Below are 21,857 nucleotides of genomic sequence, written 5' to 3'. Positions count from 1 at the left end.
TCCGTAATAAATCCCTTCAATGCATTTCTGTGCTCATACCTCAGTACATAGCACGTAGTGGAACCAAATGTAGGGAAACAAATTCCGTTAAAGGAACGTGTCTAAAATTCGGATGTCAAACGTGGCATGCCTTTCCCGTTACATAAGATGCAACCATGTTTTGGTCTTGGTGGTAAGCGAAGGTTACGCGAGGAATACTGAATTCTGAATACTGAATTCTGAATACTGAATATTTAAATACTGAATCCTGAATACTGAATTCTGAATACTGAATACTGAATACTGAATTCTGAATACTGAATTCTGAATACTAAATATTGAAATACTGAATTCTGAATACTGAATTACGAATACTGAATACTGAATTCTGAATACTGAATTAACTTATATATTTACCCAATTCTGTCTGTCTGTTAGTCTGTCTGTCTGTCGTCCTGTAACGCATCCCACCTATATGCTGAATTTCAAGCTTTGTAAGGGAGAGCACTGAGAAGAGAGAGGCAACCCTTGCTGGTTGCAGGAGAGCGCGACCGAGTGCGTTACGCTGTGTAGTGGAGCGAGTTGGAAGAGAGTGCTACTTACATATAGAGACAGACCGAGCGGTTAGAACGCCGTGTCTGTCTGTGAGAGTGAGTAACCAAGAGATAAATGGAACTTGGGCTCACTGGTTAATAAGCATGGCAATGCTTTTAAGCATGGCCTAGTATTTAAGAATGGACCAGTGGTGTTGAGGCAGGATGAGACTAGGAGCGAGAGGGAGCTCAACTAAGCTGTTAGTGCATACCTACTCTAGTTATACCGAGTCCTACTCGTGCTATATAAGAGTTATGCGGTGGACTGGAGTCGAATCAGGAAAGTGGTGGTGGCTCTGGACAGTAAATACATAATCAAGTAGAAATTTATTTAGGTAAGAAGTGTTAGTTTGCAGAAAGGGGCTCAGAGCCGCTACCTCTATCCTCAGTGGTAGCTGCCAATCACTGGCTTGTTAGTAGAGAGAGAAAATCATACATACATGTGCATGGGAGTTGACTCGTCGCGAGTCAAAAACATAGTAGTCCCAAATGGGAGCTCGGACGCTCCTTAAATAGTGGGCTGCGGGTATCTCACCCGCATTAACTTAGTTGGCCTTCATGGCCAAGCCAGTCTATGACCTCGTCTAGACTGGTTAATTTAATTAATTAATTCGACGCGATGGAATTCGCGTTGTGTAGGCTTTCAGCCCTACAGCTTCTAGGACCATATTTGAAAATCGGTGGGGGTCACACCATAGGGTACCTCCGGGTAAAAATTTTCCAAATTTTAGTTCGTATTCTTTCATTAGAAGCCATTAGAGACCTCTGTGCCAAATTTCAGCATTATACGACAATTTTGAAAATTTGGTGCATCATACCCCCACCGCCTATATGACCCCCACCGGTCAACGACTTGACCGATTTCGCTCATCTTCGAACTTAGCCTCACTTTTGACCTTATCTACGTGTGTGCCAAATTTGAAGTCAATCGGATAAATTTAAAGAGAGTTATCGTGTCCACGGACGGACGGACGGACATGACAATCCCATAAGCCCTGGCTCGGGCTAAAAAGTGCAAAAATTGCGACCTGGTAGGAGACGATCAAACAACCTTTCAATTTACACCACTAAATCGCCTAGTATAAATATATCCACAGCCAAATTGTTTCAAAGTACCTCATTTTAGCATTACGAACAATTCCGTACAAATTTATTGTTATTTTGCTACTTAAAAGGTCAATTAAGTGACCCTTTAAATCTTAGAATGTAGTTGGGAAGACAAATCCAATAAAAATATACATAAGATCCAAAGTTTATTTTGTCAAAAAAATTTTAAAGTATTAAAAGTAGTAAAGTAGTAAAAATAGTAAAAAGTAGTAAAAATTTTTAAAAATTTTACTAATTTAAAAAAATTAGTAAAATTGTTTATGATTTTAGATAGTAGCCATTTTTCAACTACTGGTTACTGTTTGTGATTTTTGCAATCGGAAGTTATCGTGATTTCCTTTCCTTTGTGTGCTCTAAGTCCCTGGTCACCATGATCCAGTTTCTGGTTGTTGCTTAGCCAAATCTCTATTTTTGTTTGTTCCCCGTTCTTTCCTGTTACGGTATTTCTAGTGGATGATTCCGTGAAAACGATGTTGTCAAAGTGTCCAGAAAAGGGATAGGAGAGGCCGTGAACATCCCAGCTACACAATCCGATGAACTGTTTAGGATAAATAAATAAAATGTTTCAAACTATGTGGTAGAATTACTTTTTTGACCAAACTTTTCGCCATCAGGGTATTCCGACCCAGGTTTTAATTGGGTTGGGGTTTTTGGGTTTTAATGGGTTTTAATGGGTACCAAATGATTAAAACCCATTGGGTTTTACTATGTTAAATGGGTTTTATTTGGGTTTTAATGGGTTTTATTTGGGTTTTAATTATATTTTACATGAAAACACATTCTAAAAGTTAAATACATCAATCACACGTTAGATAAAGTTATTTCAATCCGGTTAGGGAGCTAATTTAATTAAAATTGCATTTTTTTAATCTGAAAAAATTGGCACCATCATTTGTCATCACGAGTTTCAGTCAATGGGAAAAATTAATTTTGGAACCAATACAATTGCTAACTTGAATTGGGAGAATTTATATGTGATTAGGAATACATTTGCATAAGTTGTAAATTTTTTTATAGCATTTATTGCTTAAAACCCAATAAAACCCGTTAACCCATTAAAACCCAAAAAACCCGTTAAAACCCATTAAAACCCGTGGGTTGTTAATTTTTGATTAAAACCCTGGGTTTTTCCCAACCCTGCTCGCCATGGTAGGTACATTGCCTTTCAACAGCTTTGGATACAATTTTCTACCGTAGTGTAGCAAACACAGGGAAGCTAAATCCTGCCCTACCTACCATATCACCGAACTAGAATTTGCGTCCCTCCGACAGTATGCGACCATAATTCTTGCCTCGTGGTAGAAGTACCTACAATAGTGGTAATAATGTAGCCCAATTTTGAGTGTAAACTTACGTTTTGAGTAGAATGTTCATTCTCGTAGATGTCAATTTTTATACTCTGTGAAATAGAAGGTGTAAATTTTAGATCTGCTGCTTTGGTTTATGTCGTATTTATCTAGACCGGAATTCAGTATGTCACTGAATTGAATCTTACTGAATTCCGGTCCTGGGTTTTACCTCCTTTTTGATTTTGGGTGCCAGACAAAAACCTCGGGGAACCTGGGATTGTAGGAATCTGTGATTTCTGCTGCACGGACGAAGCATTCATTGTGACCTTCGACGTAAATGTGTAACGAAAAGTCTGAAAAGAAAGATTTTTTTTGAGGATGGGCCAATATGCACACGTCCTTACTCCCTAACAGTGGAAAGTTCCGGAGCTACAGGTTGATTGTTCTCATTCGACCGTACATAGTCAAAAAAAGATTTGCATGTTGAACTATCGACAAGCTACTACCAATAGGTCTCGATAAAATTTGCCCTCAAAGATCAGAAACGCAAGATTACAGGAAATTGAAGCGTGTATTCTTACCTGATGACATTTCCGATCAAATTTTTTCAATACCTACTGGCAAGCTGTCGATAGTTCGATTCGCAAATTTTATTTTTATAATCCTTTTGATCCAACGAGACTAATTTGATGAAAATCGGGATCAATATCGGCGGAATCATCCATGGTATTTAGCCACTTTTTTGAAATTTTGCTCATCAAATTTCTTTTTATCCTACTGCGAAGCTGGCATGACTTGGGTTTACTACTTGGTAATTTGCTGAAGTGGTAAATAAGATTTTGGCCTTCATCTTAACATACCAGGTTTGCTGGTCCAGTCGATATCCGGACCATTTCTAAGTTTCAAATAACTATAGGTTCCTAATAACCTAATAAGTTCCAGTAACCTAACCTAACCGAACATTTTTAACCATACTAATTCTAAGATTATAAAATTATCGTATTACGTTATGCCGAATTTCATCTTGAACGTCGGCAAATTGTCCGCCATTACCCACTTGTTGGGTAGTACGATGGAGAGTACTAGGATGTAGGTATACTGCATGTTGAGGTTCAACTAAATAGGATTGACAAACTTAAAGTGAGAGTAGAAACTTGGCTAAAATCGAGCTTTTCTAGTTTTATCCCAGTCAACCAACTACACAGAACAAATTTAATTAGTCATTGTTTCTTTGAATTAAAGGATATGGCGTTATATAAGGTATCACAATGGAGTCTCACATCCTGCCTCACGCGAATTACAAGAACATCCCGTCATTAATTTGTAAATGGAAAAGCAAGATAAAGAAAAACTCTTACAATTTTTTGGTATATTACCTATCAAATGAATATAATTCTGACCCGGGAGTTGTTATGTATATTAGAGTACCCATTCTTGGAACTGGAGACGGATGGTTTTTCACTTTAATTCGTAAAAAAATTAATCTAGAGATCTAAATCTTTTACAGGATGTAAGTAGTAGACTATTCAAATCTACGTAAAAAATTAGATTCTAATTTATTTTCTGCTTCTAATTGATGTTTTCTGCACGTCCGCCATTATGATTTTTCGGACTATCAAAATTCATAGATAATTTTCTCCAATTGGCAACGATATTTTCTAACAGTATCGGCTGTTCTGAGTATCATATAAAGTGCCCTCTTACATACAAGCAGATATTGTTCGATTGAGGTTATATAAGAGGCGTTTGGTGGATTTCCGTGTATGAATAAAAAACAATTTCTTCTTCCACATTGTTTGCATAGTGGAATTTTGTAAGGATCTGCCAGAAAATCTTATTTCCGATTATCCAATGCCCTTGATATAGGGAATTAGAATACCAACACCTCATTCCCAAAAATATGTTTCTGAGAGCATATAGCTCCCTCAATATAAGGCTGATAAATATGGCGGAAGTGCTCCAACCGCGTCATAACGTTGGGAATTTTTATAGAAAATTTATTCCTTGATTGGTTTCTGATGAAAGATGAATTTTGGAATGGAAATATTGCCCGGATGGAGCTTCAAAAAAATCCTGACCAACATAGAACGTATCACCAATCACTGCAGTTTTTTATGCAGTTTTTTTGCAGAGTATAGGAAGTCAGTCTTAATTTGTTTCTACTGGATTTCAGTAAGCTTTTTTGTTAATTTTTTAGGAGTAAAATTAACCCCTCTAGTATGAAGTTTCATATCATACAAATAGTTTTCATTGATTTAAGTTTCTTGGTATTGGGAATTTAATTTTTGAGAGGGAGTATTAGAGGGGGTTAACCTTTCAATGTAGCTGCACCAGGTCACGGAATTTTTGACTAAAATTACTCCCCTGGGGTTAGCCTACACTCGTATTGGTTACCTCTCACTAGGTATACTTTTTGCCTGATAGCTGAAATATGAGTCGCGAAATATTACGTTTTGTAGATAATATGGATGTTTGTATGGTGAAGTGACATTATTTTTTTGCAAAAGTTAGGTTTGTCCTCACAAATTAAGGACAAAGATTTAGCGAGCAGACGGAGAGGGACCCGAGTAGTCATTGAACTTTTCAAGTTCATTTTCTCCTGAACTCCCCCACTGCCAGAGTGGAAGCCCGGTCAGCTGACCGCCCGCTCGCTAAATCTTTGTCCTTAATTTGTGAGGCCAAACCTAACTTTTGCAAAAAAATAATGTCACTTCACCATACAAACATCCATATTATCTACAAAACGTAATATTTCGCTACCCATATTTCAGCTATCAGGCAAAAAGTATAGCTAGTCAGTCGAAGTACGGCATGCATACATCATTTTCCTCGGGATTGCAAGGGTTTTCCAACCGTATACTAAATTTTAAAAGTTACCAAACCCCCATTGGGTGTGGTGAGTTTCAATAGCCTCAATAGCTAAAGTGCTGGGGAGGAATTCAATTGACACATAAGCAATGCCTAAAGTTAAAAATTTGCTAAGCAACCCTGATTTCAATTAAATTAGGAGAAAGTTAGGCATTTGCTTAAAAGGACACTTAAGCAAAATTTTCATAAAATTGAATTAAATTGAGCCATGATTAAACTTAGGCATGCAGAAAGATAAAGGTGCTTGAGACCACTCTTGCCTCTTGAGTAACGCAATTTTAATTAATTTCGTCCTGCAAAACTTATAATTAAGAAAAATTAAGGTACATCAGAATTTCCATCATCAAGTAATTTACACCTGTTTGCGGAATGAGAGAAATCGACAATATCGACAGCGAAATTTGTTTGAAAATCTTTCGGAATTTGAGCTAAAAAAACCTTCTTCCTTCTTCCGTGGGGTGCAAGAGAAATGGTGGAATGGATTGGACCACTTGTAGAACCAAAGTCAACAACAAATTCCTCGCCGCATTAGGGTTTTTTAGGTCGGGAGGGTTTCAGTGGTTAATGGGGTCTAACTCTTGGTCATCACAATCGACGTGCAGCAGAATCATTAATGAGGTATTATAAAATTTAGGGCTAAATATGTGGTTCAAATGAAGTAATGTTGCAAATTTAAGGTAAGCCTACGCCTGGTAAACGAAGCACCACGCTTCATTACCTTTCCCGACGCCAATGAGCAGCAGAGAATCAAAGTCTCTTTTTACGTCCAGAGTCAGCTGTCCAACATAATTGGACTAGTGGATGGCACTCACTTGGTAGATGCATTGCAATTTTACACATAGGTGAGAAGGTTGGGTGTTATTCTCTCAATGTCGAATTTTGACTCTTAAGCATCACTGCCAATACACATATGCTTATCTTTGATAAACAACAACCATCCAATACAGGTAAAGTAATTAAATTTATGAACGTGAACAAATAAGAACAACTCATACTCTGCAGTATTATTAGCCAAATCTTTCAATAAAAACATAGTGCATATTTCTAATACGAAAGTCGAAATAATTAATTACTGGAAACAATGTGATAAATAAAGCTGGACGACTATAATTTTTATTTCTAAGCACATATAACTTTTTCCTACTTACATCCTAATTTATATGCTCGGTTAATTTTCCCAAATCAAACACCAGCATCAATAATTACCACATCCGGCATACTGTTGGGATAAATGGTGACCTTCATAACACGATTTCCAACTCGTTCATCCCCCTCCAGCCTGGCCGATACGACAAAGTCCGAGTTTGCTACCCTTGCAACGGCGCCGTGTTTCTAGTCGGAAGAATAAAATTGATTTACTAAAATAATTACTCACGAATTGATTTTTGTCGTCGTTTTTGATTTTACCGTGACGAAATCCACATCTGTCGCTTTGTTTTGTCCATCTCTGACACGCTGGTTTGCATTTAAGACAGTGTCAGTTGGGTCTTCATTGAACAGTTCCCCTGAGAAGGACTTTACTGATGGTGCTAGTCGTAATTCAATCCAATCATTGCAATCACTTTGACACGCTGCGTTCCATTTGAGTAAAATCGAAGCCTTTTCTGGCGACTTCCACATGGGTAGGGTTGTCGGTTCGTAAATGGTCAAGATCAAAGTACCTTAAGTATTGGAGAGGAGAAGAGAAATAACAAATATATTGACAAGATTAGAATTAAAATTTATATTGTGGTATGTGAATAAAAAGAGCAAATGCTTTTACTCGAAAATTTTTATGGAAAAATATTTTTCCTAGATGGAAAAAAGTTACAAGTAAAAGCATTTGCTATTCATTACACGGGTCTTATAGACCCAATCATAACTTACCGGTCGTCTCGTTGCCACCATCATTCGGACAACAGTATGGTTTCGGCATAACGTAGGGAAAACTGGAAGGTCTTTCTCCGCCACTAAATCATCAGTTAAGTTATATGCAACTATATTAACCTTGTTTTTACCACAATTCCTATCGCAATTAATACCCGAGTTTTGTAAATTTTCAAATCTGATGAAAATTCGAAAAATGAAAATTTCACTTTTTAAAAATATTCGAAATTAAGGCTGAAAATATCCAAATTTTCTACTATTTATAATGGAGTTTAATTTTTATTTATTTTCATGTCAGTTGACAAATGAAAAATTTCTGTACGTCATATGACGTGTATGGTCTATATTTGGAAATGTCTTGAAATTGGTCAAAAAGAGGGTACATAACTATCCTATTTCCTTCATCCATTACCTTCTTCCACTGAATTTTATAGTTGATGAATTGCCATTGCCAAGGGTTTCAAAGAGTGACTGTCCCCATACACCACCAGACGCCATACTGACCGAACCTGTCCCAAGGCTTAGATTTGGGACGTTGTTACCTAAATTGTCCGTGGATTAAATTAATTTAGCACATTTTTGCACTGATTGTTGAATTCTTTGTAAAATTGCAGACTTACTAACAACCATGTCCAAATTGCAAGTGAGGTTAGGATCCACTAAACGAGAGCGAAGGAAACGACACTCCCTAAATTCTGAACGTTTCAAAAGACATGATTCCGATCCAGATAAAAATCCAAAATAAAATACAAAAATTGACAAAGCCCAGTTCATTTTTACAAAATTGGTGAAGAAAAAATATATCGCTAAATTAAATATCCTAGGTAAGGAGGGATTGAGTGGATTCACAAATGGTTCGCAAAGTTGGCAAAGTTCACAAAAAAATAAAGTTCGCAAAATATTTCTATTAAAAATTTTCTTGGGAACTTGCGCATCCCCTTGGTTATTTTTTCTAGGGGAAAAAGTTCACAAATCTATTTTGTTGTGACTCGGACTTGCGAACCTTTTATAAATTTCGGTATGAACGAATTTCATGTACGTGAAGGCCGTGTAAATTATTGAGATTAAATTTTAATGGAACCACAGATTACGTATAAGTAATTCCTTACTAAAGATGGTGGAAGGAGTGGGACTGATATTAGTCACTGATATAAAGTCCAAATGTTTGTTTCATTCGTCGTACTGAAAATTCCTCCCCCTATTAATTTTACAAAATCTTATCATCGTTCGTTCAAGACGATGCAACTCGGCCGTGCATATCGGAACAGCATCAAAATCCGAGCAGGACAAGTATGTAGGGGTAAATAGGTTGCTCCTTAATGTGGAGTGATAAAAATAATATGTATATGTAAATAATTTAAAGTATGAGACAGATATGAGAAAGATGCATTTATATTTTTTACTATACTTTTTTCACTCTGGAATAACTGACTGTGCAGAGAAAGGGATATCAACGTATGTATCTTACATACGCAAGTTAAAAGTTCAAAGTATTCATTGGGAGTGTAGCAAGTAAATAAGTTGTGTGAGTGTTACATTATGAGTATACTGGCTAAATAAGTAAGTACATTGACTTCAGTGCTTCGTTTCTTGTGAGCTCAGTGCAATTTTTGAACTGCAAAACAAGAAATGCAAGAAACGGGAGGTTACTTGCACCCGAAACACTGATTGACTTGTTAAACACTTTTATATCAATTATGATAGCGTAAATATTTATGAAACAAACGGATTTAAAGGAAATATTTAACCCAAGGCTTGAATGTGCCTACATAAGGTTAACATATCTAGTTAGAACAGGTAAATAAATTTAGTTGTACTTTTAGGAATCAGTATGTATGCGAATCAATAAAGATCTATCGTGTACATGGTGAAGTCATAATTTGTTGAAGAAAACAAATATTAATTTAATTCGAGGATATGTTCAAATGAAATAAAAGGAGTAAATAATCTTACGGTGCAAATTTTATAAAAAAATGAGTGGAAATTACCTCAATTCATCCGTAAACTAAATTATTTCCTATTTTATTATTTTAAATACGGAATTGCAATATTGTGAAAAATTTAGTAACCCAGGGGAATCGAACGTCGTCTGAATACATGTCAGACGCTTTCCCATTAAGCTACCAAGGCCACTGCCTCCTTCACATTGCAATTTATTTCGTATTTTTTGTGATTGTTTTGTGAATTTAATGTAAATTATTTCCATGTATGAATACAAGTGTGGATTTGGCACAATCATATCTCAAATATTATTCTGTGGACTGTAGGAAACAAATTGCACCGTGCTTACGTATTGTTAGCAAAGTGAGATTCGTTTGGAGATAGCAATAATTCGGCTTATTTGAACACTCGACTGATTAGTCGAATGACACAGACATACGCAGTAATAATAATTGCATATCTGTTATATTTTGCAATCACGAATTTACACTGTCAAACAAATTGAATATTTAAGAGCCTGCTTACGAATTAGGCAGGTAGGTTGTGTAAAATGTTATAATTATTTGATAACGGTTCAATCATTGTCAAGATATTACGTAATGATACGATCATTTAATGTAATATATAAGAATGCTTGCCAACGCCCTGCCCCGTCCAATTTCACTCAAACTTTGTCAATTATTGGTAAATACCCATATCGGTACGTAGTAAAAAATATTGAATTGCGCGTTCTGGATATGTGACACCCCCGTCGTGGTGACAAATTTATAACACCATGGTGTTAATTTTGACACTGGTTACCTAGTTGGGTCATTTTTAACATCATGAGAATGTGAATTAGAATTTAACACCTCGCCGGGTGAGTTATTCCTTGTGGTGATAATTAATTAATACCGGAATTCATTTTTGCAGCAGAATTGAAGCAGCATGACAGCTAATTTTCTCCACAACGTGTCCGCCTACACGTCCTGTCTTGGCCATGGTGGATTTGGTATCGTCCTAAAATCCATAGACTACTACAGCACTGAATCCGCAATAAAATTCTTATTCCCTACTAATGCCGATGCCAACGAGCAAAAACAAATCTTGCGCGAGACAACGTTAACATCCCAACTGGCCAAGCATCCCTGCCTGGTGAACACTCTCCAAGTTCAAGAACAGCTGTTCAGTTTTACGGACTTGGAAGAAATCTTCTCAGATTCAATCCTCAAATCGGACTATGAGCTGCAATTTATCGACATGTACTTGATGAAGGCACGCAGGTCGAAAGAAGGCCTGCCCACTATTTGCATTCAGATGGAGCTGTGCGGTGAAACGCTACGCTCCTGGCTCCATGAAGGGAAGGACATTAAAAACCTCGAAGTTCAAAAAATTCAGAAAACTATAATTTTAAATCTTGTCGAAGGCCTGAAATTTCTACACGATCATAAAATCATACATCGCGATTTAAAACCGGAAAATATCATGTTTTCGAAATCTGGTTTTTCACTACCGGTAAAAATCGGTGATTTCGGTCTTTGTCGAATCATCCATAACGAGGATTCAGTGACTGGGCGACTGACTAAATCTGGCGTTGGTACGAAGGCATACATGGCGCCGGAAATTCGAACAGGGGAGTACACTCAGCAAGCGGATTTTTTCTCGTTGGGCCTAATAATTTGGGAGGTTGCACAATTCGTGACGTTTGAAATGTTTGATCAATTGGTTATCGATGAGGATCGATACGTGGTGCATGAGCATCCCATGTTGGCCGGGTTGCCGGAAGTTGTGACAAAATTGACGAAACGGTCGGTTAAAGAGCGATTTCAAACGTGGCATGAAGTCGTGAATGTGGCGAAAGGGTGGATGGAGCTTGACGGAACTGCTGCGAACTGCATGACGGTGAGAAATTCGGTCGAGCTGAGATCCTGTTTGGGCATTGTGCGTCCCGGTGCGGTTATAAAATTGAGGGATGGTGTGTACATTGGACCATTCACACTTGAGAGGAGCAACGTCACGATATTAGGTTAGTGGAAATTATGAAAATATTTGTCTAGTTTATAATCCAACTTTCTATTGTTTACAGGACGTGGCCCCAATACCGTAATCAAGAATAAAGAAGGACACAACGGCACCCTGTTCGAAATAATCGCTAGCGAGTGCACCCTCCGCAACGTCAAATTCGAATTAACATACCCGTCTTCCGGAGTAGAAATTAGAGGATCGAAAAACAAGTTGTCAAAGATTGAATTCGTTTCTGGCTGTTGCAGCATTGACTTAAGAGGGGATGAAAATGAAGTGACGGACATTATCACGTCAGGTTCATCGCAAGGAATTAGGATCGACTTTGGGAATCGGAATATTATTCAGAGATGCAAAATGGAAAATGTGGGATCTTTAGGGATCTACATTTCGACAAACTGTGACCATAATGTGGTAAAGAATATCACCGGGAGAAACGTAACATGTGGGATTCTCGTTGATGGCTCTTACAATGCCGTGACAGATGTCCATTTCATAAAAGATGCAGGAATAAAAAAAGATATTAGCGGGATTGATCTGAAGGCTAACGGATCGAATAATACCGTGGAGAATTTTGAGACCACTGGGTTCTCCAAATTTGATCAAGGACTAGATATTCGGGGAGAAAATGCCATTGTGAAGGACGTTATTTGTGAAGGGGTCTACATGGATAGGAAAGGGAGTAGTGCAAAACTTACTCGAGTTGATGGCGGAGAGCAAGGGATACGTCGGAACAACTAATATTCTGACATTTTGAGTTAAGCATGATTCATTGATTACGTATTAGGTACATCATTTGTGTTATTAATGTCTTTAAAAATTAGATTAAAGAAATATTACAAAAACGACAGTAGTGTATTAATAATATTGTAAAGTATTAAAATATGAGGCGTACACATTAAATGAGAAGATTGGGTGTTATCATTTCAATTTATGAATATTTATGTACAATGAAAAAACTTATAAGCAAATCTTGCAGAAATCGATAATTCGAAAAGGAGAAAAAATATGTTTGTATAACCACTATTCGAATTAGGGCGACAAATATGCACATTTTATATTTTCTTCCATTATGACAAAATTTTTGTCATCTTTCAGTTTATATAATTTTACACAAAAAATTTAAAACATTTCATTAAGCCATTTCGAAGATATCGCAAAAAAATCTTATTTCCTAATAAATCAATTTCTGTAATGAGAAACACGTTTATCCATCGTGAAATACAAGTAGCCAGTGACGTATGAATGAAACAGTTTCACGGGGCCTATTGATGGAGTTGTGATGTGAGGAGGGAGATATAATGCTATCACTCAACAAATTTACTAAATTATATCCGTGTCGCGGCAATAGTGAATGATGATTATCATGACTCTCTCACGTTGATTACCTATTACACCACTAAAAACACACGTGGCATACATATACAATATTGCACACATCACTTGCATATCAATAAGTTACTTGTTATCTGGAATATCCTCAAATACATATATTTACGCAACTACTTTGCAATTGACATAAATAACATGTCATTAATCTTGCAGCACACAACGCTAGAGAAATTACCACTTTATTAAGTGGTAATCACTCTCCTCTGTTTTGAGATTAAGTTAATTGACAGATGCATACCTGTACACCTGCATTCATTAAAGGAAAGTGAAGACTTCGTTCTCATTGAAGGCTTGAATATTGAATGAGGGGAATGAGGAGAGCTTTGAGCTTCACATAAAGAGTTGATGGGAATGAAGGAGAAATGAATGAGGAAAATGAATGTAATGAAGGGAAATGATGTTCTAAAATGAAATTAGCAATATTCTTCATAAAAATGCTGATATTTCTGTGGTTTTGTACGATTTTACGATAAAAATCAAACCTTCAGTGCCGTTCACTCATTTCATTTAATAAGGGAGATATCTCACTATACTACAGTGAATGAAGGAAGATGAAGGCTTCACTCATTGAATGAGAGAGAGCGAAGGATGAGGTGAGGATGTAAAAAATGAATGATGGTGAATGATGTAAAACTTATTTGCACAGGTATGGACAGACGCAGTAAATATCAACAAAAGATAACATACAAAATAAATTTGTTGAGTGGAACATGATGTGTGCAAAATGTGTGCAAAATAACTCCAATAGGTTTGTTCTACATAGTTTATGAATAATCAATCAAAGTTGTCATGTATAATTAGATAAAAATCTGTATTTAAGTGGGTTGGGGATCCCATACTCAATTATTCTAAAGCTCCTCATCAGGCAGAACCAACCCATTTAAATAAAACTACAATGAAGCTCGCCCTCGTTCTTCTCGTCTCCATTTGTGCCTCCGTGGCCCAATGTCAGCTGGACTACAACTACGCAGAGGTCCTCCGCCTCTCCAACCTCTTCTATGAAGCCAACAGATCGGGTAGACTGCCACAAAGTAATCGCATCTCGTGGCGTAGCAACGCCTTCGTAGATGACGGCCAGAGAGAAGGAATTGATCTTGATGGTGGATACTTTGATGGTGAGTTAAATACTCAGTAAATTAACAATTAAGCTTGTAAGACAATTATGTGATTTTTTTAATAATTTATCCAGCCGGTGACCACGTAAAATTCGGCTTCCCAATGGCCGGCTTTACCACAATTCTTAACTGGGGACTGCTCGATTGGCGTAACGGTTACGACAAGGCTAATGATTACGCCAATAGTCTAAGCACGGTGAAATGGTCGCTCGACTTTTTCATCAAGGCGCACGTCGCACCGAATGAATTATACGGCCAAACTGGGGACGGGTATCAAGACCACAGCTTCTGGGGCCGACCAGAAGATTGGCCGAATGGTCCGAGGCAATCCTGGAAGATTACGCAGCAGCAGCCGGGATCAGAACTGGCTGGAGAAACTGCGGCCGCTCTAGCGTCGGGGTATCTAGTTTTCAGAGAGGAAGACCCCACGTATGCAAACACCCTGCTACAACATGCCAGGGAGCTTTATAACTTTGCAAAGACGTATCGGGGTGATTACACTAATGCCATTCCGGCCAGGGATTTTTACAAGTAAAAAAAAGAAATAGTTTTTCTTACGCGGAATGGTTGAGATTTTCATAATTGCTATTTTCTGAGTACAGCTCCTGGTCCGGGTATGGTGATGAACTCGGTTGGGCAGCCGCTTGGCTTTACAGGGCCACCAATGAGTCCGCCTTTCTCACCGATTTGGACGGATTCTGGACCGAGTTCAACCTCAATGGACGTCCCGGTGAGTTTGGATGGGACGATAAGAAAGCCGGACTTCAAATCCTGATGGCCAAACTGACCAACGATGCAAAGTATGTCCAACCGGCGACACAATTCTGTGACTGGGTTGTCGATCAGGCGCCCAAGTCACCGTTGGGAATGGTCTTTCTGTCAGAGTGGGGGGCACTCAGACACGCGGCAAACGTGGCGTTTGCATGCATTACTTTTGGAGAAGGTATGCAATTAGAAAAACTAAGTTATAGAAAAAATTTAGGTGAGTTTAGAAAATATTGGTATTCATTTTTTTAGTTCCTGGAGCCAATCAAGAGAAGTACAGAACATTTGCCCGTCAGCAAATTGGTTACGCTCTTGGGAACACTGGTCGCAGTTTCGTTGTCGGTTTCGGAATTAATCCTCCTCAGAGGCCACACCACCGGGGAAGTTCTTGCCCTAACCGACCACAACCGTGTGACAACGGACTCAACAATCCTGGACCTAATCCACAAATTCTGTATGGAGCTTTAGTCGGAGGACCGGGCCTTGATGATTCTTACACTGACGACAGGAACGACTACGTCAAGAATGAAGTGACTACCGATTACAATGCCGGATTCCAAAGTGCACTTGCCGCATTGACGCAAATCTATCAATAAATGTAGTAAAGTGTCCTAAATATTTACCTGAATTTGAACAGACCTAAATAAATCAGCCTTTAAATTTGATATTACAACAATTTGGCAATTCTTCAAAATATATGTACATCTTCTACATAAATAAGTTATTTTATTTCACTTGAGCTATTGAGCATTCAGTTTAAAATAGATCAACAATCCGTGTGCCTGTCCCGCCGTTTCTTTGCGTTCATACTTAGCCATAGAATGAACATTTCAATGGGAAAGAATTTTGAGACCGGGGGGCATTATTAGATTTAGTCTCAAAATAAATTTTTCCTCTGTCAGGAAGTCCGTAACAATTCCGGTCAAAATAGAACGCAGTTTTTCTGATAGCTAGTTATGCAAAGAATAAATCGCGTTTTGATAGATTCTGATACATAAATAATTGGGTGCAGCATGAAACATATTATTATTGTACAGATCTTCTCACATTGCGGTATATTTAGGATAAACTTCATTTATTATTACTTTCAAAGCTTTCAAAGATAAACTTTTTCGTAAGGCAAATCAAGAAAATTATCCCCCGAACAAAGCATGCCGATTGTTAAGTGGATACTTTACAAATTTGGGCGATTTCATGAATTCAGCAATCCTGGGCAGGGCTTCCACACGAGTCATAAACTGTTCCAGGTTCCCGAACTTAGAAAGTATAGACGGATCCAATAATTTGTGCTGGTCAAACATTTCATACATGAGAAAATCCACGTAGGTCAACTAGAAATAATAATATTTGTTACTAACGACACCCCAAATTCCAAATATATATTTCTATTAGCTTTTCGGGTGGAAAAAAATAAATTGTCCAAAACAACGGTCAAAATGCCACTTTGACCATTAATCGTCATTTTGCCTATACAAAACTGGTTAAATCCGGTTTTTTTTCACTTGACGAAAGTAGTTTTAACTTCCCCAAACTGTTTAAATCCTCCAAAACGAGACACTAATTTCCATATTTTTGGTAATTTATATTTTCACTACCTCATTTCCTGCGAACCAGGGCTTATCTCCAAGGAAGGCGGAGAAACGAGCCAGTTTCGGGCCGACACGTGCCGGGTACTCCTTTTTAACCGTGTCCTAATTAGATATGAAATTATATAAGTGAATTAAAAATTAATTGGTCACAATTTACATAAAATATAAATTTAATGTCTAGTTACGAAATTTTTGTCGTAGCACATCTCCACAAATGGTCCACAAAAATCCTTCCATTCTGCCTCCATCAAATCCACGCGACGTTTCTCATCGTCACTTTGTCCACCAAGATTTGTCTTTCTAGCGAGGTGACGAATAATTGCGGTAGTTTGCGTCAGTTTGACATCACCATCGACTAACCATGGCAGCTGAATATTTTATGATAAAAAATTAATCGAATGCAGTGTTTCGGGTGAAAGTAACCACTTGCAAGAAACCGATGGGAGAAAGTGGTTTTTTTCACCTTTCCTTACCCGCAACAAACACCAGGGTGCAAGAAACTCTGCTCGTTTTTATGGCTGATAATGCGCGTCGCTAGAGTTTCTTGCACATTCTTGCATTTCTTGCGGGTCTGGTGTCTTGCATTTCTTGCAGTGCAGTGCAAGAAATGCAAGAACCAACAGGAAACGAAACACTGGTCGAATTTTTACTATAACTATTTTTTTTAAACTTTCCTACATTTGGGAAATCAAATCCGAGTGATTCTTTCACACCGTACCAACACATTTTGTCAACCACGGGATCCTTGCCGGTCATGGAGTACAATTTGTCTTCCCATTCAAGACCGGCATACTCCATGAGAAGGCGGATCGGTTGGGCCAACTGAAACATAATTGGATCGTCTTAGATAAGCTCTTCTTTCCAAAATAATTCGATTTAAAACATCAGGCAGTTTGTGCAATTGCGTTGTTTGAATTTGCATACTTCCGTATCTCTTGGAAGTGATCAAAATTTTCAAAATGAATATTAAAAATGTAATGACTAACCACAACTACAAGTTACAAATTTGTTCCTAAAATTTTGGCCACCCTCAAGAAGTTCGGAGCGTTACGGAAATTCAAAAAGTATTCAAATTGCCTATTAAACTAATACGGTCACCTTTGGTCAGAGTGGTATGGTGGGGCGACTGTGGTATGCACATTTTCGTTAGATAACCTCAAATTTAAAAAAAAATAAAAAAATATGTTCATAATAATCCTTGCATGTTTTGATTAACCTAATCCGACCACACTGACCCCGGGCGACCCTTAATGAGTTATTACCCCACGTATGTCCCAGTATCCCAAGATGATAGGTGCCATACCAATCTCACACAATAATTTGTAGTAATTTTAGGAAACGAATGTTAATTAACGTTATTGGGTCTCTGCATGGAGGAGTGACGGCAAACTGACTAAACTCCACGTCGTCACGCCACGATTTATGTAAGCGAACGGATTTGTTGTGTAAGTGGAACGTACGTATGGATATGGAGTGGAGTGTTTTATCTGTACTCTAATCCTACATAGATATAATTATTATGCACATATCCGTGACACATTTCAGCGACATATCAAGGTTAAAATCAATATCATTCTTACTTATTATTATCCCAGTGAGAGTGTGTGAGTGAGTCTGCATCATTCTGGTAGGCATGGTGATGATGGGCGGAGTTCTTATGAAACATTTTTAGTAACACATTTTAGATATTTGTATGCTTGCTTGTAATCAGACTGTTGCACTTGTATTTTCTCGTTCGTTGAATAGGCAACGCTAGGAAGTGTTCATCGTTGGTTTATTTTTTTACGGTTTAAACTGTAAGTGCCATTTTATGGGGGCAGTCAAATGTGACATATTTTGTCAAAGAAGTTGGTGTCTCCGACCCTGACTCAGTGGGAGGGGTAAAAATCCGACATTTTGAAAAAATTATTTATTTTTAAAAATTCCAATATTGGTGTCATTTTGAAGATAAAATTAAATAGAAGATAAGTTGTCATAGAAATATCCTTTGAACACGCCCCCTTCGTCCAGTGAGTGGGGTTTAAGATTAAAAATTAAAAAAAATAATCTTCAACCACGCCCACTAGGCGAGTAGGAGGTCTGAGACACCAAGTTCTTTAATAATTTATATTCTATTTAATTTTATCTTCAAAATGACACCAATATTGGAATTTTTAAAAATAAATAATTTTTTCAAAATGTCGGATTTTTACCCCTCCCACTGAGTCAGGGTCGGAGACACCAACTTCTTTGACAAAATATGTCACATTTGACTGCCCCCATAAAATGGCACTTACAGTTTAAACCGTAAAAAAATAAACCAACGATGAACACTTCCTAGCGTTGCCTATTCAACGAACGAGAAAATACAAGTGCAACAGTCTGCTTGTAATACATCACAAGCACTCTCTTTTTTACACTAAAACATTTTATGCTTTAGCACGGCTTACATAAGATATGTTCATCACTTATATAGAGACTACTAACACCCCGAACACTAAGTACAAGCCTACCACGGCTTGGACAGATAATAAAATACACTAAAACAGTCACCAAAACAGTTAGCTATGTAGTGGCGGGAAGAGTTTCTTGTACCATTCCGTTTCTTGCGGGTAAAAATAGGTTTTTTGTAAGAGTGTAGAAAAAAAAATTTTGAACATAAGAGACCTCGACTGGGTTATGAAAGTAAAAATTTTGTGATGCGTTTAATTCCTTTTCAAAAATTTATCACAAATTTATCAAAAATTCCGTCAATTTTCGAAAACTTTGTTTCAAGTTTTTCGTTAGCTCCATTTCAAAATTTCAGAACATTTCTGATCGAATTGAAACAATTTAATATAACCCAAGAAGAGTCAGCCGTGGATGATATGTATGGGCGTGGCTATCGTTTCAATATAAATATGACCCAAAGTCACGAAGGGGTCTTCTGGTTCTGGGCGTTTCATTTACTTCTAGAGGATAAAGCACGCTCTAAAAGTAATTAGTTTAATGGATTTGCCACCAACTTTTATGTACTACTCTCGCGAGCCTGCCTTGCAAAGTTTCATACCCTTGGAAATCCTGAGTCGCAATTTACGCCACCACTTGAACCTATGCGGATATCTTATTTTCCGAACACTGTCCAGAGTTGCCCTACTGTACATAGTATAGACCTCTTAATGGGTGCGGTAATTGCTTCCCGTCTTTTCATCATGTCCCTCCCGCTCCACTTTTTATATGCCTATCCACCCGAGGGAAGTGAGGGATGCTCCGCCTGGAAGAAACCTTCCGGCCGGTGTTGGCGTTATTGTCGAGGAAGTTCCGGCCCATGGTGCTACACTTCGCTGAGATGCAGCAAACAAAATAGGCGATGCGTGGCACTGTCGTGTGCCTCCATCAGCTGTGAAGGGGCTGCCGAATTCGCACACCGTCCCACTGGGATTCGGTGACTGTTCGTCGTGATGGAAGTCCGGCCGCTGTTGGCGGTACTGCCTGGGGGACAACGGACTGGGTAATAATAATTCTGATCTGATAATTCTGATCATAATTCTGATGTTTTTTTATCTAGACCGAAAATTTGAAGATAATGTTATTACTGCTGTTGGCACTATGCACTTCTACCGCGGAGTAGTAATTATATTGACGTTTTGTAGCCCGGGGGAAGCATATTGTTTCCAGAGAGGGTAATATTTTATAACCAGTTTGTTGATATTGTATAACCAAGGCAGAATTTAGGGTATGGGTATTTGATATCGTACGGTGACAAATTGTACAGGTAGAAGCTCATTGTGCTTACAGCGGAGAGCTGCTTGTCAAAAAATTCAACGTATCTAATTCAATGCTTCACTCTAAATCTTGTCACAGGTATAACTGCAAATCAAATAAAAATTGCGCATCTTTTACTACATGTCGAAAGAACGTCTGCAACGCGAAACAAACCGGAAAGGAAGATTGCGTCTCGGATTGCAACATTATTTCAAGTTCAGATGTTGGCCTGGAGGCCCTCAACGTGCGAAGAAGCGATTCTTTAGAATGCAAAATCTTGCTCAAAACCTCCACCGAAATGATTTCAGAGGCCGGCGAATTCATTTCTAGCCGGCAAACAGGCCTCGTCACCTGGCATTTTCGAACCACCACCCAGACACTCCAACTTGTACCCCGAGGGTCGAATCAGCTGTCCAACTCTTGCACGTTTGTCGTCATTTTCGACAACTCCTTCAGTACTCCGATCCTCACACACTGGTACATTTTCGAGCAATACTCCTTCTCCAGCAGTGTGACTTTTATACTCGTCACGCAGGTGTGTCCACCTTTGCACAACCCAAAAGCCTGGATCACATTACCTGCCCATATCTACGTCCACATCTGGAACTTCGTGACCCTAACCTTCATCAAAACCTCGAACAGGTATCGCACCGTTAGGAAAAACATTTTTGCCCATCCTGCTGCCATCGAGAACGGCCACAACGACCTTTTCGGTCAACCCGTCGAATATTTCCTATTCGATGGAACGTTGGACGAATCCTGCGCAAACACAATTCGCCGAAGCAACAAATTCAGCTTTGCCATATCCGACCGATCCTGTGACCCAAGAAAGCTCGAATTTCTCTTTCTACGCACCCACTTCAACTTCACGCTTGCCTTACGCGACTCCGGAATATCTCGACGGGGCGAATTCTCCCCTCGAATTGTATCCATGGTCCGCTACACGGTCGACTATGCGAGCGACGAAGTCGCGGCTATGGTCTTGGAAAGCGAGCTCCGCGGCGGCATCATTTACTGTAAGAAGCACTTCATCTTCGGAACGGCAAACGCCACTATGGCAGTATGGATATCGCCCTTCGACACCATCATGTGGATCCTCATCATCGCCATGCTGCCAGTCCTAGGATTGAACGGGATATCCTTAGAGACGCTAGCATCTCCATGGAAGACGGGGAAACGTTTCGTGTATCAAATCTATATCGTTTTCTCGATCCTCCTCCGAAACGGGGTTCGTGACTATAGGGCAAAAATGTGTTTGTTCGGCCTCCTATCTCAGCTGATTCCGTGCCTCTATGAATCCCTGATCACGGGGAAACTCATCGTTCCTGAGGGTCCAAAACCTTTCGATGGCATTGTCGATTTCGTGAGAAACTCGTATACCATTCGATATGATGTAACATCGTATGATAACGACCTTATCCGATATGATCCCAGTATGATCGAGGTCTTTAGAAAGGCTGGAATCCTGGATAAAATTGACACCGCGTTTGACTACATCCCTATGGATTTGGTGAACCGTTTCGAAATTTACAGGTTGGCCGCAAATCTACCAGACGAGAAGGAGAGGAACGCTTACTATGCTGCAATCAGGGCTGAGGCGCAGAACAGTTTGAGGGAGGAACTTGAAAT

The 21,857-nt window shown here is 38.6% G+C and overlaps 4 protein-coding genes across 7 annotated transcripts; 2 read left to right on the top strand and 2 right to left on the bottom strand.

The window, feature by feature from the left end:
- Positions 1-6,914: 6,914 nt before the first annotated feature.
- LOC118433639 lies at positions 6,915-8,507 on the bottom strand. Its single transcript, XM_035845792.1, has 5 exons — positions 8,323-8,507; positions 8,115-8,244; positions 7,703-7,785; positions 7,244-7,497; positions 6,915-7,168 (listed from the first exon to the last, which is right to left on the bottom strand). The coding sequence occupies exons 1-5, from the start codon at positions 8,474-8,476 to the stop codon at positions 7,019-7,021; spliced, it is 771 nt and encodes a 256-aa protein (XP_035701685.1). The 5' UTR covers positions 8,477-8,507; the 3' UTR covers positions 6,915-7,018.
- Positions 8,508-10,242: 1,735 nt separating this feature from the next.
- On the top strand, positions 10,243-12,574 carry LOC110862668 (extracellular signal-regulated kinase 7). 2 transcript variants are annotated; one of them, XM_035845791.1, is made up of 3 exons: positions 10,243-10,343; positions 10,556-11,648; positions 11,709-12,574. In XM_035845791.1, the coding sequence occupies exons 2-3, from the start codon at positions 10,571-10,573 to the stop codon at positions 12,383-12,385; spliced, it is 1,755 nt and encodes a 584-aa protein (XP_035701684.1). In that variant the 5' UTR covers positions 10,243-10,343; positions 10,556-10,570; the 3' UTR covers positions 12,386-12,574. The 2 variants fall into 2 exon arrangements, with proteins under 2 accessions (XP_035701684.1, XP_021967575.2); XM_022111883.2 differs by having other exon boundaries at positions 10,288-10,343; positions 10,559-11,648.
- Positions 12,575-13,875: 1,301 nt separating this feature from the next.
- LOC110862680 (endoglucanase E-4) lies at positions 13,876-15,581 on the top strand. The gene is made up of 4 exons (XM_022111895.2): positions 13,876-14,151; positions 14,226-14,682; positions 14,754-15,094; positions 15,169-15,581. Exons 1-4 carry the CDS (start codon positions 13,932-13,934, stop codon positions 15,510-15,512), a joined length of 1,362 nt encoding a protein of 453 aa, XP_021967587.1. The 5' UTR covers positions 13,876-13,931; the 3' UTR covers positions 15,513-15,581.
- Positions 15,582-15,972: 391 nt separating this feature from the next.
- LOC110862686 (glutathione S-transferase Mu 2) lies at positions 15,973-17,924 on the bottom strand. 3 transcript variants are annotated; one of them, XM_035845807.1, is made up of 6 exons: positions 17,768-17,889; positions 17,604-17,660; positions 17,184-17,327; positions 16,691-16,873; positions 16,512-16,607; positions 15,973-16,247 (listed from the first exon to the last, which is right to left on the bottom strand). In XM_035845807.1, exons 3-6 carry the CDS (start codon positions 17,301-17,303, stop codon positions 16,050-16,052), a joined length of 597 nt encoding a protein of 198 aa, XP_035701700.1. In that variant the 5' UTR covers positions 17,304-17,327; positions 17,604-17,660; positions 17,768-17,889; the 3' UTR covers positions 15,973-16,049. The 3 variants fall into 3 exon arrangements, with proteins under 3 accessions (XP_035701700.1, XP_035701701.1, XP_021967591.1); XM_035845808.1 differs by lacking the exon at positions 17,768-17,889 and adding an exon at positions 17,722-17,739 and having other exon boundaries at positions 17,604-17,631; XM_022111899.2 differs by lacking the exon at positions 17,604-17,660 and having other exon boundaries at positions 17,768-17,924.
- Between the last annotated feature and the right edge of the window lie 3,933 nt (positions 17,925-21,857).

This window comes from Folsomia candida, unplaced genomic scaffold, assembly GCF_002217175.1.
Source record: "Folsomia candida strain VU population unplaced genomic scaffold, ASM221717v1 Fcan01_Sc065, whole genome shotgun sequence".
In the NCBI taxonomy this organism is placed as follows: domain Eukaryota; kingdom Metazoa; phylum Arthropoda; class Collembola; order Entomobryomorpha; family Isotomidae; genus Folsomia; species Folsomia candida.
The sequence above is the reverse complement of the archived record's forward strand: the minus strand, read 5'-3'. Positions and strand labels throughout refer to the sequence as shown.

What these genes read in the sequence shown, in the direction of transcription:
- LOC118433639 (XM_035845792.1), bottom strand. Translation starts at nt 8,476, where the DNA reads ATGAACTGGGCTTTGTCAATTTTTGTATTTTATTTTGGATTTTTATCT. An exon ending in CAATTTGGACATGGTTGTTA is followed by an intron (nt 8,245 to 8,322) that starts GTAAGTCTGCAA and finishes CGGACAATTTAG; the next exon opens with GTAACAACGTCCCAAATCTA. An exon ending in ATAAAATTCAGTGGAAGAAG is followed by an intron (nt 7,786 to 8,114) that starts GTAATGGATGAA and finishes CTGATGATTTAG; the next exon opens with TGGCGGAGAAAGACCTTCCA.
- LOC110862668 (XM_035845791.1), top strand. Translation starts at nt 10,571, where the DNA reads ATGACAGCTAATTTTCTCCACAACGTGTCCGCCTACACGTCCTGTCTT. An exon ending in GAGCAACGTCACGATATTAG is followed by an intron (nt 11,649 to 11,708) that starts GTTAGTGGAAAT and finishes TATTGTTTACAG; the next exon opens with GACGTGGCCCCAATACCGTA.
- LOC110862680 (XM_022111895.2), top strand. Translation starts at nt 13,932, where the DNA reads ATGAAGCTCGCCCTCGTTCTTCTCGTCTCCATTTGTGCCTCCGTGGCC. An exon ending in TGATGGTGGATACTTTGATG is followed by an intron (nt 14,152 to 14,225) that starts GTGAGTTAAATA and finishes TAATTTATCCAG; the next exon opens with CCGGTGACCACGTAAAATTC. An exon ending in ATGCATTACTTTTGGAGAAG is followed by an intron (nt 15,095 to 15,168) that starts GTATGCAATTAG and finishes TCATTTTTTTAG; the next exon opens with TTCCTGGAGCCAATCAAGAG.
- LOC110862686 (XM_022111899.2), bottom strand. Translation starts at nt 17,806, where the DNA reads ATGGCACCTATCATCTTGGGATACTGGGACATACGTGGG. An exon ending in GATACTGGGACATACGTGGG is followed by an intron (nt 17,328 to 17,767) that starts GTAATAACTCAT and finishes ATTATGTTTCAG; the next exon opens with TTGGCCCAACCGATCCGCCT. An exon ending in CCTGGTTCGCAGGAAATGAG is followed by an intron (nt 16,248 to 16,511) that starts GTAGTGAAAATA and finishes TATTATTTCTAG; the next exon opens with TTGACCTACGTGGATTTTCT.